Below are 21,010 nucleotides of genomic sequence, written 5' to 3' on the forward strand. Positions count from 1 at the left end.
GTTTGAGTCCATCTTTTTGTGAAAAGAATGAAAAAAACAGTCATCTAATTCCACGTACTAATTTTGATTTTGTGAACAGATCTTCCATTAAACATAATGATAACTCAGATATAAACACAGGGTCACTTTCTGGGCTGGAAAACTGACATAACTGTTTATTACTCCCAAATTATCATCTATTACAAGTATTATTTTTTAATATACTGTTTTAGGCAGCAAGTGTAGGTTATTCTTCTTGGCACATTTAGATTTCACTTACCTGGAGTAAGAAGGGTGCTTTTCTAGAAAGAGAAAGAAATAAAAGCTTAGTGGAAAAGTAATTTCTGACAATTTCTACAGACCAAGCTAGGTTAGAAAGAAACTAGATATGAAGTACTTAAAAAATTAACCCAAACACATACAACTTGAAAAGAAAGTCCAAATAAATGCATAGTAACTGCATATTTCCAGCATTACATATTTAGAGCTATGTCTTGAGCTGATGACTGAATAGTTTGGCAGAAAGCTCGACAGTTTACAGAGTTTCAAGTAAGGGTCACAAAGAGCCTACTATGGGCACAGCCTTATTCAGAGTAAGAATATGGCCTTTAGAAGTGGTCATAACCAGATCTTGTTCCAATACTGCATTCATACTTACAGAGGTAATAGATGTTAACAATCTCTTTGGAGTAATAACCTACAAAAGAATATAAGAAGATAAATGCATTTGCTACTGAATTTGTCCACCACATTAGCATGAAAATTAGACAGTGAAACTAACAAAGGCTTATCTAAATAAATTTTGAATGGATACTAGTTGCTGTAAGGAGTAAGTCTTGGTTTTTGCCTGGATGTATTTCTAGTGAAGTATGTTTCACTAGAAGGAATGCTACATATCAAATATTTAGTGCAGAAAAGTTTAAGCATGCTTTGGCTTGGGATGGAGAGCATGCATTTGAAAAAACAATCTTCATGGACTTTTTTCCTTCATGTAACAGTGCTTCAAAGTTACATTTGTTAACTCTCGTCTTTAACACACAATACAAGTACAGAGATGTTCAATGTGCTGCTGTCATACATTATCTATATGTCAGGTAAAATTCTGGAAGTATAAGTGAGACTGTATATTAAACATGAACTGGAACTATGTACTAAACTTTCTTGAAACTGAAAGACAAGTATAAGAAGCTTGTCAAAAAGCAGATACAGGATGCTATCACATCAACCTATAACCTCACATCAGTGATTTGCCTACAATGTCACAAAAACATTCAGTTTGAAGTAAAGATTTCTCTAAACTACAGCACAGGAGAGAAATAAATCCTGGACTTCAAACTGGTTTTATTGGGGGATAGGTGGAAGTGTGCTTTCATTGTGCCAAATCAAAGATTAAAGAAGTTCCCATTTCTGTTTGCAAAGACAGGATTTAAGTACTCATTCCAACTGTTCTGGAAGACAGTCAAGTTCCTTGTTTTTATTAAGTAATAGATACCTTGACAACGAGGAAATCGGACCTAAAAATCATTAAAACACTGTATGCCCAGCTATTGGAATGAAAGACAAGAAAAAACAAACAAAACACTAAACCACCAGAACAAAAACCAAACCACCTCCAGAAAGCTACTGGCTTGTTTGGGGTCACAAAGCCTTAATAAAGCACAAACACTTGAAATGCACACACTGTCCAAACTGAAATGTTTATGTCCAAGGAGTTACTAAAACAATATTTGCTTTATAAAATAAGTATCTAGATTTTTTACTTAACGCTCGTAAGAAAGAAGTGTTGCAGTTTATCAATAGAACTTTTAAGCCAAATCAAACTGCAGGGTAGGGCATATTGACTGGTGTAGTTAAATCAAGTGGAGAATAAGGGCATTAAATCACTATCAGAGGCGTCACACCTAATAAATAAGTTTGCAAAGGATAGCATTTTGCAGAACTAGTAAGACTTCTTCTCCTTCCCCTCCAATATATTTCAGATTCAACCAAGCACTGCAGGTCCAATATACTAATAGCTTCAGGACTCTACAATCCATCTGTCATTGCAGATGTTCCAAGAAAGAACAAGACGAGTTAAAAGTAAGCAACAGATTGTCTAAAGCTATTAGTCAGTTCTCCCTGAATACTGCAGTCTTCCTAGTGTACCTTCTGTTGAAATACAACTGATTTCATGTTTCATTTACCTTAGATTTATTTGACTTTTTCCTTTTATCAGTGCTTGTAACTTCTTTTCTCTGCACCTGTAAGGCAAGAGGGTATTAAGTACATACAACACATCATTCTCCCTTACACATCCTCTTGACAGGAAGAGATACATACCAAACTGTAAACTTCTAGATTTATTTCAAAGTCATTTGACACATCGCGCCTAAGAGGGAGGAGGGGGAAAAAAAAAAAAAAGAAAAAGTTACACAGGCTGAAGCAAAAATGATTTTGTTTTGTGGGATTTTTTGGGGTTGATTTTAAAGTTACTCTTTACATCCTCCCTCCTTCCATTCCTTAAAACTGTCCCGAGAGCTAGGTTCTATGCAAAAGAAGCTTAGCCATAGTGCCAATAGCCAATCTCTTATCAGTAAGTCATTGTTTGTTCCTGTAGGCCAATAGGGCTGTTTGAGATCCTTTCACTTCTACGACAGTACTCTTCAGTGCAAGCAGCACTGCTGTTTTTAAGACTTAAGCGTATTACTGTTTCAAGATACTTTCTAGACCTTAAAGACCAAAAGAGGAAGGAAAAGGGGCAGATAGAGTGCATCTACCATTGCTCAGATTGCACCCTTCAGTCAGTCCACTGCTGGCACATTTCTAGAAGCAGAGGTTGTTTTTAATTTATTTTTTTAAAATAGCTTTAAGTAAAAATCCCGGTTGCGCTGGACTTCAAGAACGAGTTTGCTTATTTATAAGAGTTTTGCTAACAAACAGCCATTTTAGCTCACAACACTTAACTAACATATAAGAGTTGAAGTTTTAGGTTTAAAAAGTACTTTCTTCCAGATACCAAAACCAAAATGGTTATATAAAATATTAGTTGCTGCAAAAGAGAAAGACACATCATCTCAGGCAGAGCAATCCATTTGTCACTGCAGGTGTTCCAGGAAAGAACAAAAAGTAGAAAAAGCAAAAGAGAAATTACCTGATGGATGGTAGAGTAAGTCTAAACTGCTTTTTGAGCAAAGTGCATTCCAGCTATTTCTTGAAGCAGGAAATACTCATACTACAAGATTTCATCATATTAGCTTACAGAATATGACATCCTTATACAAAAGTTTTACATATTTTTATGCATGTTCCACCATCAGAGTTGAAACCGGTTCCAAAACAGTTTCTTTATACTTACATATTAAATGTCGTAGTAAAAGTAAGAGCATCTCCATTCAGGGAGCTAGCAGTACTTGCTAGTGGAGTTGCAACCATGTTTTCTGCTCCAGATCTCAGTATTATTACATAATAGTAATTTGCTGCCTCTGTAAGTACATATCAGATGGTTTTCTTAGCCAGACGTGTCCAAATACCTAAAACTCCTCAAGTACTGCATTGCCATTGAATGCATCTCTGTTTCAGCCCACTTAAAACGCTTTGTTACAGTCAAGATTTGCTTATAGATTTACTCTTAAAAGAAGGTTTTACCCTCTACTGTGTCCACTAGTAAGACTGTCTCCACAGGATTCCCAACTGCATTGCTGCCTGGGGCATCTCAGGCCAGAGCTACACTACCCAGTGCGTGAGACGAGAGAGGAAGAACTCTCAGGCAGATTCAGCGCTTAATCTTGGTTCCTCACACTCTGTTATTCTCTAGGCCCACCAGCTTAACTGTGTATCAGCTTTCGCTACTGCCCATTCTCATGCTTTTTTCAGTCCTATGAAGGAAATGGTTTATCCAGGCAACTCATTTCGCTAACTTTTCACATCAGGGGAAAGAGAAAAAGACGACCACAAGCACACATCTCAATAGTGTCATGAGATAATTCCAAGTTTGTGCAGCAAACTGCATAACAGTAAAGCAAGAGCATTGTATGCTATCATACCATGTTAAAAGAACAAAGCCGCCCACCAAAACAGTTTCAGTACTCTGCTGTACAGGAAAAGTCACAGCTTTCTGAACAACTGTTGAAGACTCCAACAAGTAGTGACTTGTACTCTTTATATTTTATGTTCTCTTCACAGACGAAAGCGATTAATAGAACTTCTAGGGCACAATATATAGCAAATACTGCACTTCCAGAAATAATTTTTGATGACAAGTAATTCTTAGTTGTTTGTTTAGACAATTTGGTTTTAAGAATTACTGCTAGCAACTAAACTTATATTTTTGTAACCGTTAGAGAGGCTTTCCTATAACAGAGATGAATTTTCTCAAGCAACAAGAACTGTAACGTGCCCGGAGTAGGGTGGGGGTGGTAAATTAGGTCAGATATTTACATTTATACTATTGGCTGTGGTTTTATTTGAAGATTTAAAAAAAACACACTTTACGTTTCATAGGACTGTTAAAATGTAGTAGCCTTTTGTATTTTGTTTAATTCATTAGAAGTTTTGCAACCAATGTTAAACAAGACTCTGTCCAAGGACTTTTGTCCTCAAGTTTCAGTGACAACTGTCCAGCTACAAGCATATATAATGGAAAGCTAATCTTTGTAAATTAAGTATTTTGGGATATTAAAAGTCAAACTAAATAAAAGAGGCTCAATGAGCATCTCACAACACTACAGAGGTCAGAATCTATGTAATGGTATTTAGTACTAGACTTGCATCCATCAAAAAAAAATTCCAAAGCACAAAGAGAGAAGCCAGTCTGAGATACAGAATTCTGCTTCTTCTCCAACAGGTTACAAAGGACCACAAAGATCTTTAAGACTGGCTGGGAAAGTCTTGATAAGTTTCTTGAACCTCACAAACCAGAAAAGGATGCAGCTAAAATGACCATGGATAATATTGAAGGCTTAGCCAAAAATCAGATCAATTAAACCTAATCGTGACATTTTCATTGCCCCCAGATTTCTGAGAAACATCAACATAGAAGACAACGAAGGAGAATGAACCATAAATATATGTAGCAGGGATGGGGGAGGGAAAGGGTAAAGCTTTCAGTTGCTAGTTTTACCTGGCTTGTGAATTGTACCACAAACAAAGTCTGCTTTTAGGGGTAGACGCATTTCTGAAATGGAGACAGAACCCCTGGATGGCACAAATTCAGTGGATGAAGAAGCAGCTTTATTTCTTTTATCATGAGGTCCCTCACTCTTCAGTTTATTCAGTTCTTCCAATAAAGCAGTTCTCTTCTCAGCTGCATAGAGAAATTAAAGTTTTAACAGGAGAAAAAAATAGTATTGAACAATTTTGGGGTTCTGCCTTAAGTAGGTGAAATGCAACAGAAATATTAATTATCTTCCAGCAGTAGGAATATTAGGGACAAGAAAGATACAAAAAATACCCTCTACGCTATAGAAGCTGAAACAGAACAGGTATTGTCATCTCCCATTTTCCAGGCAAAGAACTATAACTAAGCAGCTACAAGGTAGCACAATAAATGGATTGTGAGAGTTCATCAATTATTCCCCAAAGTCTTCATGGCAAAGAACTGAACTGGAGTCTAAAAAAGCCACCTACTTGCCAAGAGAAGAAGTCTCTCTGCTTCTGCTTCTTCTTGTGACCCTTTTCCATGTTCCTCATCAAAACAGCAGTTCAGAGCTTGACTGGCTTGATATATCACCGTCTGCTGCATGTTGATCTCATTATTCAGCTCCTAGTAAACCAGTAGTAAAAATAGTTAGCAAGAAGAGAAAAAATTAGTGTTACATTCAAATAAGGAAATGTCTTGTGATCAGCATTTCTGGGGCTATGCATCAGAAAAAAGAAAGTCAGAACATTTAGATAGCAAGCTACAAAACTCTTGCAGTTTACAAGCATATTACAGCACAGTTTTGTGTTTTTTTACTTCAGAGACAATGTAAACATGGTGTGAAGTGAATTACTTCTGTGTCTGAACACTCCATATCCAGTCTAGTCTTCCCTTCACCAGAGAAAGCAGCAGTTAACCAGAAATTCAGCAATGTAGGTGAACAAGGCACTAGTACAGATCAGAATATTGCCTACTGGAAGTATGTAGTTATGAATCCTGCCTAATTCAAAGTCAGCAATTAGATTGAAATTCCCTGTCCCCTTCTCAAAACGACGGCTTGTTCTCTTCAGACTTACCCTCTAGCATGATCCTTCCAAGAGATCATTAGCTGTTCAAATTATGCAGTATCATTCCCTACCATTAGGTATTTATGCTAAACAACCTAATTTTGCAGTTCTAAGCAGCATGTTAATGTCTTGGACATTCACAAGGGAAATTAAGCAAGGAAATAGTAGATCAGAAAAAGGATTTTAAGTATTAGATACCTGCATTTTCTTTTTTATATTGACTTGATCAGATGGGCCATTCTTTTTCATTTCTAATTTGGAAGAAACATCTTCTTTGCGAACAATGATTTGCTTTATTGAAGGACGATCTGTTTCTTTAAATCTTTGAGATCTGTAGGTATCAACGCTTTTAAAAGAGAAAACCCCATTAAATGTTTCAGAGGAGTGCCAAGCTTTTCTTTTTTTTAAATATACATACACACGTATCAGGTATTGATGTTTTCCAACTTGCCTAAATGGCTTTTAAAAGGCATTCTATCAGCTCGCTTTAAGTTTAAGCAACAATGACTACACATAGACAATACTTGATAAAGCCCAAGATCTTGGAAAAAAGCTCTGTTGGTAGTTTAAGCAGTGTGCATCATTAGAAGAGTTAAAAAGGCCAGCGTCTTGAATTTGCACACTTACAGAATCAAGGGGTTTTGTGTTTGTTACCTATATGGAAGGTTGCGATCTTCTGACACAGAGCCAATACTGTCTGCAGATTCTGCCCGGGGAACTTTTGTCCTTTGGAACTTTTCAGACTTCAAACTTACATCACTGATACTGCTACCTTCACCAGTTGACTTACAAGGAGAAACAAAGGCCTGGGGAGAAGAAAAGGTTATATTACAGATACCTGTCCACATTAATCATTACCCGTTTCGCTCACTTTTACTTGATTTGCATATAAACAGTAAATTTGGAAGCTGCTCAATACTATTTAACAGACATTTTTCAAGTATTTCCTAGGACATGGAGCAAGCTAATTAATTTATTTTAAAGATACTTCTCTTCAATGATCTTTGGTAACTATGTAACTGTGCCAATTTGGAACCTAAGGGTGAAAACTTGAGTTCAATGAAGTAGTTTCTGATGAAAATCTGAATACACATATACAACTAGAAGACCAGCACAAGCAACAGATGTATATATTCAACCTTCATTTAGCAGAAGTCAAACCACTTGTTTAGCAGAGCATCCAACATGCTATTTGCATAGGAAAATAACTTTACTTCATTATGTTTTCATTAGCAAAATGTCATTTGTAAGTTCTCTATTTGCCCAGGTATCACAATACAACAGAATACTAACGTTCACAAGCAAATTGCACATCTCTGTGATAAAGTAGCCCTTCACCACCTCCCAAAAACTCTCACCTCTGGACCAACAGATTCCACTAGAGGGGTTAACAGAGACATTGATGAAATATTCAGTGACTCTTCCTGCTCATCCTCATCACTTTCACCTTCCAGGCTTATGCTCATTTCTTTCTTCAGCTTTTCTATGTCTGGACCATCCTCTTGAAGAACTTCAAAAATTTCATTTATCACTTTCGAGCTGTTCATATCGCCATCCATATTCATTTCGATTTCATATACTTCATCTGAAGGGTGATGTTTTAAAAATATTAGCAGCATCAAGACTAAACTCTTCATTCTTATTAAATTAACAGAGATATGTTAACAGATAAGCCAACTATTTCTGCTTTTTGAACAAGATTGATTAAAAAGCACTACTTACAGTCAGGCATATAGAACCCTAAAGTATACTTCCATCCTTTTCTTGATGTATTATAATTGATGCATAATTGATACAGAGAGAGAATAAAAAAATGCACTTGTTTGAACTAAAATGTTGAAACTTGTCTAACAGATCTGAAATTTAATTGCAAGTACCCATAGTAGAGCAGTCATTTCTGTCCTTTCCCAATAAACTTTTAACATCAGCATCTTAATATTCCTTGAAGACTTTAATATCAAAAGAAACTTCTTTGATCATAATCCTTTTCTCAATTTGTTTTATACAAACTTCATTACAAAATACATGAGTGTCAGCAGATGTATGACGAATTCATTGTTCAGGCTTGAAGGATATTAACACTCCGCTGGACAAGTGGCAACAGATAGCTAAGTACGTTACCGTACATCTACTCAATACAAACCTTTTGGTTTCTCCGCAAGTTGTTCAAGTTTTGAGACAGACATCTCTTTTACAGGACTCTTTGGGTCAGTGATCTTCAGAGGACTGGGTTTATCAACCTCTTCACGCTTAGGAGGATCTAAGTAGTTTATAAAAAAAGAAGTCACTGAAGATTATGTCTAGCCAACAAAAAAACCCAAAACATTTTATTGAATTTTGGAAGTTTGATAACACAGCTGACAACTTACAAAAAGCCTGCTAAATGAAGTACTCCAGTTAGCTTGCTGTCAAAAAAAAAAAAGTCAGAATACTCTCCATAACTCATACAACTAGACTTCTGTCTTATAATCAGAAAATTGATAGCCCAAGAAACAATGTTGAAACCATAAGAGTGTAGCCACTCAAGAGCAAAAAGGGAAAGTTTAAAAAACAAGCAAGAAAACCACCACATCCAAACCTGACCCCAAAGCAGGATACAATCTTGCCTTTCTAGACACACATTTGATATATAAGAAGCATTAAGTTCACTTTCACAGAGATTCCACTCAGTAAGAACCAGAAAGGATGACGCTAGCATCTCAGAATTCTTTTCATGTCCACTGTTAGAAAAATTAATATTGTAAGGGGATACTGATAAGAGAAGAGTTCCATCCCATGAAAGATTGGATATTTAGGTACAGTATAGATTAAAACTATAACCAATGATTCTCATTCACTCTCCCTACGTTTAATATATGTGAAAGTATGAAACATAGGAAAACCCACTGAGAAATGAAAAGGCAGTCTTGCCTTGCCAATCTTTCAAGTGATATAGGAGCGCAGAATATTATCATATGAGAAGATTTAGACAAATCAGTAACCAAGTAAGAGGTCTAGCTATATATGTCAGTGTTACTAGCCTCTTTGTCAAGCACAGTGCTTCAGTATTTAGCCACAAGCAGACAGTGACAGTTCTTACCTGAAGACTCCACACTGGGAGACTCTGCTGGCGTATCACCTGCTGGTGTGTCTTCTGCTGATCCAAAAACAGTGACATCTGAACTAGGAGGACATTTCGGACTAGCCTGAGATTGGCTTTCCTGGTAAGAATGAAAACATAGTACATTCCGGAGGTCACATTCAAAGTAACTAAAAAACTGCCAGAAAGAAATACATTTTAGCACCTGCTACCAGAGTTGTCTATCCAAAATAAATAGGATCCTTCTTGATATATGTAAGAAATTCAGCTGAAGTACTAAATACTAAATTGAATCTTTATGCAAGAAGCTTTGTTTTGCTTTTAAAGTTATAGAATATAAAAACCCACACACTTATCAAAAATAAATCAATCAATTGGCTCAAAGCAGTATCACTTGTCTCCTTAGTTGATTCTGCATGAGGAAAAAAGTAATAATTTGCTAATAACCATACAAACCACTTGCCGAGTAGTCTTGCACAGCCTGGGCATTCACAAAGTATATGTTTTTGTCTTTTATTTACAACTGCACATCTATCCCTGTGTTCAGAGCATAGTAAAGCAATTCACAGACTATCTTCTTTTGATACATGGAGGTAACACATTACCATTTTAGGTTCTGGAAGTTTTTTCTTCGAACTTTCACTTTTTTCTGCACTCCACAGATTGCCCCTATCAAACCGGCCACGAAGGCATGCAAGTTCTCGTTCACGTTCCTAAGCAAATAAAGGGGAATGAGGGAAAGCTGACACCTTTAATATGTCAAAACACTTCAGATTCCTCAGTTAAGTGTGTAACAGTAAGAATATTCCCCAAGCTTATAAGCAAGCTATGAATGTAGCAAGTCATACCTGCTTAAGCTGAAGCGCTAAACTGGCAGTAGAGGAATTTTCATTTTGTTTGAGAAGCCTTTCCTGGATTGTCCTTGTATTTGGGGTAACAGTGGGTGTTCTGCACCTTGGAGTATTCGTACTCTGTACACTCTGTGTGCTACGCTCTTGACAGCGCTCCCCAAAGCGTTCCAGGAAGGGCTTAATTCCCGATCCCCCTACAAGAACAATTATTTTGCCTTGAAAGAAACTCTCAAAAACACAGAAAGATCAATGCAGTTTTGCATCCTGCTGAAGTTTCTCAACGAAGCAATTAAGCTGTCTGCTTTACAGCTCTTACTCTGTTATACTTTATTACACACTAAACCTGAAGTGCAAATCACCACAGTAACAGAACACTGAAGTTAATAAAGCAGCAAATCAGAACCAGTAGATGTCCTTTTCTTAATGTCCACATGTGATCTACCAGCTATTTATACTAGTTTACTTTTTCAACATTTCCTCTACAACCAGTCTCACTTGCATCCTTCATGTAAATGAGCATTCTAGTACATAAGGCGGGTACATTGTTTGACATCCACTCTACTTTATTGAGTTTGTCTTTATTGTCAGAGACACAACTCCTGCCATCATTTCAGAATTCAAGCTATTAGTCCAACTTTCTAGCCCAACAAGCAGTTGAATTCAAAACTGGGGATGATCAGTGCTACCACTGAAAAGACAGACACTATAGCATTTCTATAGCATTTAGCTCTGATTTCTTCTAACACATGCAGACTCTTTATCTGATATTGACTGGATACACGTAGTATCCAACATTTTGAAAGAAGCTTTGAATAGTCTCAACTGATGTTAGCAGGATATGTTTTTACATAGAGAGAAAAGTTACATTGATTTTGCTCTCAAGAGTTGCTAAAACCACATCCAATAAAATACCCTTGCAAAATATGGAAGCTGTACATTTAGGATAATTATCTTCAGCTCTTCAGGACCTTACTCAAGTTACAGCAGAAAATAGGCATTATCTGATACATTACTTCAAATGCTTAACTAATATGTAGTTTTCAACACAGGACACAAGCCTAATTTGAGCGAACATTTTATTGAAGCTGAAAAACAGCTTACCTGGTGTTGTGGGTTTACCCTTGGGTTCAAGTTGCACATGTGTTCCTTTGACTGGCTCTTCTTTGGACTGAACTGGTTGAGGCAAAGTTGATTTTGCTGTTTGTGTATGCTCTTCAGTTTTCTGAGGGCTGCAGGGATTCTCTGTTAGTGGCTGTCGTACTTCAGATTGTTTAGAACAGGGAACAGTGACTCTTGAGTGTTGCGTTAAAAAATTGTTTGGATCCTTAACAAGGGAAAAAGGAATAACATTAAGATGGGACTGTCTCTCAAGAAGAAAAAGAATGAAAGCATTCTGCACAGCATACCACAATGTAACACACCTATTCCATCAACAATAGAAAAAGCTGAGAATGAGCATTATAAGCTTTTTGCAGATTTTTTTTATCCAGTATGTCAGATACTTTCAGCATCTGATTCCAGATGCTTTTACCAGCCACTTTAACTATTTTCCCATGTTTCACTAAGTGAGACTGAACATGGCAGATATTGTTCAATTTACACTTTTTATGAAATGACAATAGGCATTTGGTAATACTAATTTCAGCATTCTGACTGAATTTTTATAGAGCAATAATATACACAATTTAAGTCAATCAACTATATTAAATTAGAGTGGAACCCAATATCTCTGTAAGAAGCGCCCTTCAGATGGTCAAGAGCAGCAGTCGATTACTTCAGCACCAACTTTTACAAGACTTCTAAGCACACTCATGTTTATGTCTCACGAAAAGCTGTTTCAGGCCTGCTATTAAAAAAGGACATGGGGGATTGCAATAAAGCAAAATTCATAAACAGGCTAAGACTGCTCACACCAAATCTTTACATCCAGATTAAACAGTTATGACTTAATATTTGTCCCCCCAACACTCAAATCAATTTTTAATCAGCAATTAAATCAGACACTCACCGCTAGCTTTGAGTTTGCTGGTTTATTAATAGAAGCCTCAACAAGCCTTTGAGAACAGGATGCAGCTTCCTGCTTTACACTGCTACTATTGATTCTAGCAGATGCTCCACTTGTAGTGGACAATTTGGATAAACAAGTAGTGCCAGGCTGTTCTTGTGCATTGTTTTGCTTTGCAGATGGATGACTTAGGTCATCTTCCCAGGAGCCAATTGTAGCAGCAAGGTTAGCTAAACGGCCTCTTCTCCCAATAGGGGTATCACTTGCCAGGGCATTAGATGTCTGCTTAGGTGGAGAAACAGACAGATCTTTTGACTGGAGAGGAGACAGAGGAACACATTCAGAGGGATCTGGAAAAAAGAAAACACATTTATTTTGCTAATAAAATATATTGAGTTATATTTGCATCTTAAACTATATATTAAGTGTATCAACAGCTAGGTGTTCTTGCCATCAAGAGAATCACGCTACTAGCTCTGAAGGCATTGAGACTAATCACATTAAAGCTCATTGCAAAGACAATACATTTTTAAACCAAGCAGTTTCCCAGTTTTATGCCACTGTTGTGATAAGCAAGACATCACATTAGCAGAGAAAAAAAAAACAAACTTATAAAATTAAACTGTAGTCAACAGCTTATTTTAGGCCTTCCCCAGTGCTAATAGTTCTTTATGAAAACTTTAGCATTCACCCACAAAATTATCTTCTGCTAGCAAACAATCATCAACACAAACACTGAAAAACACCAATACTGTTTAGCAAGTGAAAGATACCCTCGCTATCCCAGCAGCGTCTCTGTTCCACCAATTTCTGCATACGCGTCTTGACTGAAAGGGCTGCAGGAGTTCCTGACTTCATGTCTACTTTTCCTTTCTCAACAGGCTGAACTAATGAAGGCCCATTAGAAGCAGGTACATGCAACTCTGAAGTCTTCTCAAGTGAATGACAGCTCATGGAACTTGAAGGAACTGGCTGTAGGTTCTCTGAACTGGAAGCTTGAATCTCCATATTGTCAGGGCAGAGCCTCTTTGATGGCGAAGGCTTTGTACCAGGTTTCACTGTACAGGTCAGAGTATTCAAGCAAATTAGCATTCAAATAACCTAAAATATTTTCAGAGATGGTACAAAACTTTAACACAAATAAAAGTATGATTTATGAATACCCTGATACACCTCCCAAAAACTGCCCTTCCAAAATCTACCAAGCAAAAGGCACTATCTTTGGCATTATACAATCATTTTTAAATAGCCTACTAATTACTTAGAGCATCTGCTCTCAGGTTAAGCTAAACATTAGCCATATTCAGTTCTAGTGGTCAGGTAAACTAAGCAGCGATGGATGCAGTTAAGATAAACACTGAGGGTTTTCACTTGCCCTTAGGAAAAAGGAGATGGGACTTGTATCAAAATACAATCTTTATTAAAGTTGTTGAAAAATACCTTCTTCACCAGGAAGAGGTGCCTGGTTACCAGTTTCCAACAAAGGTTCTCTGACCCTCTTGGTCTGCATTGTGGGTCTTGCTCCCGTCTTGGGCCGCTCAGCCATTTTCTTCTGCAGGTTCTCTCGCCTGGCACGGGTTCTTTCAAGGAGTTTCTGAGTAGTCAATAAATCAAGTGTCACTATATATTGCAATAAGCATGATAACTAGGAATAGTTCAAGTTAAAAACATTTGAATTTTATATAGGATATACTAAGATCCACAATACCAGAAATTATAGTGAAGGCTACATGATGGCAAACACAGCTCTCAGATGATGCTAACTGATCTACTATACTGCAATGTGATAGAAATATTCAAAGTCAGGTTTTCCGACTGGCTATCCCTTCTGAAAGCAGAACGAAAAAAATATGTTTTCTGCACTGCCAACTACGTGGGTTTTCTGTCTCTCCTTTTTCTCACTGTAATAGCCCCTGATCACCATACTTGGATTTTATCCTTGCAACACTCACAGCTACTTGCATTTTCAACAAGTACCTGATAGAAAAAGGTAGCTCACACTGTAGCAAGTCCCAAGCTACCTTCTTGCTATCTGGCTAGTCAGTACATGTTTGCAGGTTAACTGAAGTTCTTTGGCCTACCAGACAGACAACAGGCTGCAGCATTTTCTTCAGAGGCAATGGTTTGGGTCTTTTCACCTAGCCACAAACTTACAGGAAAATTGTAGAAACAGTTAAGTTTGAGACACCTACTCTTATTATGAAAAGGTGAAGCTACCCAGAAAACAAACTTTGGTTCCAAAGTTCCAATCATTAAATCAACTAGTGTCTCCCATTAGCTTGGCTTTCAAAGGAAATCAAGCTAAAGAGACACAAGCAATAGCAAAATTAAAACGGGGGGGGGGGGGGGGGGGGGGGGGGGGGGGGGGGGGGGAAATCTTTCTGTGGAGCCTGAAGTAGTCAGAAATGTTTGAAAGTAATTCTGTTTTTTACTGAACCACCACATGACAGTCTTGAACTGTCAAGTCTTGCTAGTAGGCCTTTTTGACACATTGCTAAGGCATATGGCCAAGCCACCTGATTGGCACTAACCCTCTAACAAAATACACATCGACATGGTTGCCAGGCAGTTATAAAAGAAAATTCAAAATTAAATGCATGGCTGTTAATATTAAAAAATAATTGTTGCCATTACATCTTCTAAATCAAAAGGTGAATTTCTCTTCCTCAAGCCTAAATTTTAAGGCTATTTATCACACTATTATCTGTATACAGAACATGCAAGGAGATACCAATTAAGCTACCAACAGCATCCTATTTCATTCCCTATCCACTGGAAATTTGAGTACTATGATCATATTCCATAAAAAATAATGTTTTAGTAAATATCCCACACTAGTTAGAAAGTGATTCCTTACAGCATCTGTTAGAAATAGGTTGTGGGTTTGTTCAAGTACTGCATTCATAAACCATTATCACTCAGTTTGATCACATCGAAGGGATACTCACCTACTCCTTTGATCTAGGTTTTAAGATACTATGAGACAAGCAATTGTGTGATTGAACTAATGGCCTTTGAAGGCAAGCATATAAACTGCACTTGTTTGGTGGCACATAAATTATCGTGAGAACTGTGCCAGCCATTATCTGTCCTGTTGCACAGCAATTAAATACACATTTCACATTTTTAACTGTCTAAGGCTGAAGTCTTAAACAATGTTCCATTGTAGGGCAACACAGGACAAATGGAATGCTAATCTCAACAGTTTTTTGTGAAAGCAAAAATCAGCTTCTCTAATTTCCATGGAAGAGGAGGATTTTTAGGGAAGGGGGAGTTGGCAAGACATGTCACAGATGAAATGCCAGGAGCGTTTGCAATGTAAGTTTTCATGCTAGTTGCATCCACAAGTCAAGTTTCCTTATGTCGACCTACAAAAGGCAGAGCTACAAAGCGCATGTAATAACCACATAAATAAAATCTTGAGGGCTATATAAATTAACTGTTCTTCTTGCCCAAAGTTGAGTATATCTTCCACAACAGCATTTCTACAGTTCTATTCAAACACAGTCACATTCCTTTCTGTTTTGTTAGTACAGTGAAATGGAGTTTCAGTTGTTACAAATAGGATGTCACTTCCCAAGAATGCACATCTCTGTTGCTGAGCTCCAACTCCTATTGGCTTTTTGTATCTCAAGTTTTCCATGCAACTGCCGCAATTCAAACTCTGCTATTACACATGATGAGTAAGCCAGTCATCATAACTTGAGGCTTACTTTTCAAGTTCATCAACAGGGTGTTTGCTACAAGTACATTCTCTAAATCAGGAAAGACCTTCCCACTCTAACTGTCGATGGACAATCTTGGTTTTAAAAAAGTATGTTTTAAAGTATATATTTAGCAGCATTAGAGAAGATACTCAGACCCATGTGTGACTGCAAGAATGTGTTCTTAACTACCCTGCTTTACTAACAGAGTGCAGCAAAGGGAGCAAGTCTATCCACCACATTGAAGGAACAATTAGCTTCAAATTTCACATATGCAAACTGTCCTGAGCAACTGCATCACTTATTTCGCTTTGGTCATCTTCCATACCAGCAAACCGCACTTTGCTCTATTAAAGTTATTAAGCACTTTGAAGTACAAAATAACCTAGACTATTTCTAACATTCTGTAGTACCAAACATAAAGCCTTTGTGCAAGAAAGGAATTCTACAATCAGCAATACACTGAAAGTCACAATTAGTACATTCATTGTGATCCCAAAAAGGTATACACTGCACCATCTCCTCAGTGCGCCCTGCATTAATAGTCTGGTTGAGATTCAGAAGGTTATTAGTTTTTACTTGCAAAATGAATCAAAATAAACATTATTTCAGAACTGTTTGATTTGACAGCATTCCATTGAATCTCACAGCAAGATTTATTTGAGGTTAAATTCAGTGAGACCAGGACAAAATTTGTTACTGAAAAAGTGATCAGCAAACATTGAATTAACAGCATGTTTTGGCCAAATAAAGCTTGAATTACACTGCTTTATATAATCAACATTTACAATGTCTCACCAGTTCCCTGCAACTAACAGAGCATGGTAATTTGTAGATAAATATTACCTGAAAATAGTTAAGTATTAAAATAAAAAATAAAATAAAACAAAACAAAAAAAACCCCCACAACACTTCCTAGGAGGTGCTAAAAAGCTTTCATTTCAGAAAGCTATTTTGAGCAAAGTTACTAAGCTTCAACACTAATATGGGTCAAATTTGTACACAACAGCAGAATAAATATTTGTTTTAGTTTTTGTTGGATATGGATACCTCCGCAGCATAAACATTCTTGGTAAGTCAAGATTTTTAGGCACTCCACAGTACTAGCCAACATTGGAATGAAGTTTACTCTGAGGAGTGGCCTCACCGTTGATCACAGCTTTTGAAAGTCAGCTATCTACAAGAAGGGTGTGTTGAGGCTGGACTAACTCCCAGCATGCAAAACCATTTTCAACTTTGTGCAACAGTCTGGACTTGAAATTTATTTAAGACTAGTTGGATCATGTCACTTACTACCAATTAAGGAAAGAGGTTTTGAATGTTTATACTTAGCAAGCCTTTACATGGGGATATGGTAAATCTGCCTTGGCATAACACATTCAGTTGGTATATTCAGACCGACACATTAGGCTCGGCTTTTTAGATCAGATCTGTGCAGTCACCTGTTTTGGGCACTCTATTTGAAGTATGTCAGTTTGATATACAGATCAGTTTCAAGGGGAGAAGAGACTATTTCACCAAAGTATTTTATTTGGATGTTCTTTTAAAGTTGTTCAGGTTTTGTTTAGGCAGACTGTGGACGGAAGGTCATTTTTACTACGAGATTTCTCAAAGCAGTTACAGGACAGCTCCACAGCTTTACATCTGTCAAACACGGAGTCAGAGTACAGCACAGCATCTCCAAGAAACCTCTAACCTTCACACAGGTTTAAGATGGTCAATTCCATTCAATTTCACCTCAGGCACACCACACACAAATCCACCCTGACAAATTACTTCCTTTTTTTAAAGGAAAAGGAGGAACTGTGCCTGCCGATGAAAGCAGCCAATCATAGCTTGCAATCATGTCATATAGGGTGCACTTTTAATCAGATAATCACTGCTTTGGCCAGACTTCACACTCAACCTTTAGATAGGGCAGGCTCAAAGCGTGTCACTCCCGTTAGCTCCCAGGGTCCCTTCTGTGTCAGCCGAAAATCTTATCGGCCAGACGCAGGCGAAGGACAAACAGTAAGGCGCTGGGAAACTCAGTCAGCTCTCAGCTCGGTTTAGCTGAGGCCCTCTCCTCCGCAAAGCCTGCCGTGACAAACCGCTGTCCCCAGAGCGCTGGCGGCCCACCAGCGCCCGGGCGGCTCCAGCAGGGCAAGCCCCAGCACCAGCACGCCGAGCGGCCAGGGCGAGCCTCCCCAGCGCAAATCAAACGGCCCTCTACAAGCAGACGAACGCCCGGAGTAACGTGAACGGGGCCGAGGGACGCTGACAGGCCGGAGCCAGGGCTGGATGACACTATTCCGCCCCAAGGGCACGTTCACAAGGAGCCGCGGACCCCGCCGCCGCTGACAGCTCGCCCCCGCCCCCTGCCCGGATCGAGCCCCAGCTGCGCCCCCTCCGCAGCTCACGACGCGGGGGCCGGGCCGGCCCACCCCGCGCCCTCACCTCCGTGAACGGGTCCATCGCCGCCGCCGCCCGAGTGGCAGAACTGCCGCCCCAACCGCTCCGCGGATTTGAATTTCAGCGCGCGCCTGAGCTGCGCAGGCGCGAGGCGGTGCGCGGCGGGGGCGTGGCGGGAAGCCGCGCGCCCACGTGACAGCACCCAGGGCCGTCACCGGCAGAGGGAGGTGCTCGCGCTTGCGCACAACCTCCCGCCCGGCGCCGCCGCGGCCATTGATTGACGGGAGACCTATCCAATCCGACTACAGCCTGCCCGCTCACCCCCGCGCGCTGCCCGCCCCCTGTAGGCCGCTGTGTGCGGCCGGGGGTGCCCCGGGGCCGGCGGGCCGCCCTGCTCTCCGCAGCGGGCCGGCTCTGTCCTTGCGGGCTGCGGGAGCGGGCCCGGCCTGGCCTGCAGCACCCCGGGGCCGGGTCTGGTCCCTGCGTGCCGTCGTGCCGCCCAAGGTTCCCATGCGGTGGGAGTGCCTCCAGCCATGGCAGCCCTGCGCCACCTTTCCCACCTTGCCAGCCCGGCCGTGTGCAATCTCTGAGCTTTTTTAAAAGAAAACTGAGGATTTTACCTCCTTTACGGGCAAGGAGAGCAATACTGCCTGGTGAACCCCACATCTTGCCGCTCAGTAGGAGTGGCCCCCGAGCCCTTTTCATTTGAAGTTTCATCTTTCAGCCGGCATTGACAGAAAAACGTGATTTCAGTGTTACTTTCTGAAGGGAGAGGGCACTCACCTCAGTGCTGTTGTGAAGGTCGCAGCTCCATCTCACGGCTTTGACGTTCTTCCTTGAGTTACAGCCCATGGCCTCCCCAAACCTCACCTGCCAGTTCGTCCTGCCGTCCCCTTCACCGTTTCACTGATGGTTCTTAACATGCAGGTGTTGGGGATGCTGAATTGGCAGAGTCCCATGGGGTGCTCAGATTCAGGTGCCATCTCAAAACCCCATAACTGTGTTGAATGCAGTGGCAAACACAGCTTGGGTTTTCCCTCTGCTGTTCCCCCTATGAGGCTGCTATAGGCCTGACTGCCCAAATGACTAGGCCTTGTCAAATTTCCAGTCTTACCCATACATATCGCCTCCCTTTATACCTTTTTGCATGTGTGCAAATTGCGTGAATGCCTTTCTTACCTACTGCTGTGCTTCTCGCCTCTTGGATTATTTATAAACAGCAGTGATTTCTTCTTCCAACCCCTACTCTGCCTTGCTAAACAAATCGTACTCTTCTAATTGTCCCCCATGAGCAAATCTTTCCAATGTCTTATTTGCAAACAGCATAGCACCAACATTCAGCAGAATCTAAAGATATAACACAAAATAATCTTTTTTCTGAAGAAATCTTCAAGACTGGACACCCTGGCCAACAAATGTCCTTGCACTGTTCTCGGATAATTGTGGGTTGGAGCAGCCCGAGATCCAGTGTCAGAACTTGCTGGCACACCAGGCTGAAAACTGGGACTTAACGTGATGGAACTTATCACTCATTCATAGTCCATGAACCAACCTGTACACTGGTAAGAAGGTACAGGCATTGCTTCCTTCAAGAGGAGCTAGGTACAGCTATCACCAGGAAATAACGGAAACATTCCTTTAATGGAGCAGTAGAGAATCAATGCGGGCAGATGCCAGAAGACAAAATAGCCAATATAGACCTCAAAGTCATCGGCAGAAAATAAAAAGAATTACCATCAAATCTGTTCTTTCTCCTGCCATCCCAAAGGACAAAAAATCATGCACAATTTGAGCCCTTTAAATATTACAGAATTACTGCAATTTAAACATGCTTTCTGCTTTTACCTGTGGATCTATGGCATTTATACAGTTCAGCCTCAGCTATTGTTGGTGCATTTCCAAACATGGCTCTATCCATTGCTTTTGTCTTTCAAATGACACGGGATAGTTCATGATGCTCAGCCTAGGGGCCAACCAAAATGGTGTTAGCTGCACTGTTAGTGCACATAATAATCTCATCTGCTATTTAACATTTAAAAAGAGGGAAATAATAATGCTTTTTTCTGTAAATTTCTTGTAAAGTATATAGTAAAGAATATATTCTGAAAAATGAAATTGAAATTCCTAGGTGTGTATAACTGCTTAAATTATCAATGCAACGTGCATATGATAAATGTCCTTTCCTTTTTTGTCTCTGCAGAGCCACTAATTTCCTCATCATTTTGATCCAGACTCTATGGGGCCCTGCTAGAAATAAATTGAATACTTGGTTTCTCATCCTCTCAAGGGGTTATCTGTCTTCAAGAAAAGCAATGGACAGTAAATATATCTTATCCTTTTAGCACTCCAAAGAGCCAAAAAATAGTCAGTCTTTTTTAAGAATGGTGCTATAAAATGGCTACAAAATCCACTGTCTGTCTAATTGTGGGGGGTACAGCCCATAGCAATTGGATTTCCAGAGTTATGTTTTTCTTAATAAATTAATAAAACTATTTTCAATTTATGGGGAAAAAAAATCAACTGATGTTTCACAATCTGAAAGCATAAAGAAAAAGAGAGGGAAAGAAAGGAATGCCATGTTGAAACCAGCAGCACCATGAGCCAGCTCTGCCTGTGGAACAGCATTGTATAACGTGCCAGCCTTTTGCATTCAAAAATTATGAATCACACCCTTCACTGTCTGCTTACTCCACGTGATATGGTTTAAGAATTCTTCTTGCCAGGGGTAAGCTAACGAAAAGTAATCCTTTCTGTAACGATAAATAACACAATACAAAGCACTTGAGGAACGGCTTTTGCTGGCTTGCAGTTTTCATGG

At 39.4% G+C, this 21,010-nt stretch overlaps 1 protein-coding gene across 2 annotated transcripts in view; it reads right to left on the bottom strand.

Annotated features, from left to right (window-relative positions):
• The window catches only part of ANLN (anillin actin binding protein), a 28,409-nt gene extending 10,064 nt beyond the window's left edge, over positions 1-18,345 (bottom strand). For both annotated transcript variants that reach the window (XM_040590198.1, XM_040590197.1), the window contains exons 1-19: positions 18,238-18,345; positions 13,538-13,691; positions 12,871-13,155; positions 12,101-12,447; positions 11,194-11,416; positions 10,090-10,286; positions 9,847-9,954; positions 9,242-9,362; positions 8,306-8,422; positions 7,521-7,747; positions 6,817-6,968; positions 6,361-6,508; positions 5,584-5,719; positions 5,078-5,260; positions 3,314-3,440; positions 2,299-2,347; positions 2,163-2,219; positions 638-676; positions 260-281 (exon numbers count right to left, since the gene is read on the bottom strand). In XM_040590198.1, coding sequence (XP_040446132.1) covers positions 260-281; positions 638-676; positions 2,163-2,219; positions 2,299-2,347; positions 3,314-3,440; positions 5,078-5,260; positions 5,584-5,719; positions 6,361-6,508; positions 6,817-6,968; positions 7,521-7,747; positions 8,306-8,422; positions 9,242-9,362; positions 9,847-9,954; positions 10,090-10,286; positions 11,194-11,416; positions 12,101-12,447; positions 12,871-13,155; positions 13,538-13,691; positions 18,238-18,255 — 2,710 coding nt within the window. In that variant the 5' untranslated portion in view covers positions 18,256-18,345. The remainder of the gene's footprint in view (positions 1-259; positions 282-637; positions 677-2,162; positions 2,220-2,298; positions 2,348-3,313; positions 3,441-5,077; positions 5,261-5,583; positions 5,720-6,360; positions 6,509-6,816; positions 6,969-7,520; positions 7,748-8,305; positions 8,423-9,241; positions 9,363-9,846; positions 9,955-10,089; positions 10,287-11,193; positions 11,417-12,100; positions 12,448-12,870; positions 13,156-13,537; positions 13,692-18,237) is intronic.
• Positions 18,346-21,010: the final 2,665 nt, after the last annotated feature.

This window comes from Falco naumanni, chromosome 4 (assembly GCF_017639655.2).
Source record: "Falco naumanni isolate bFalNau1 chromosome 4, bFalNau1.pat, whole genome shotgun sequence".
Taxonomy (NCBI): Eukaryota; Metazoa; Chordata; class Aves; order Falconiformes; family Falconidae; genus Falco; species Falco naumanni.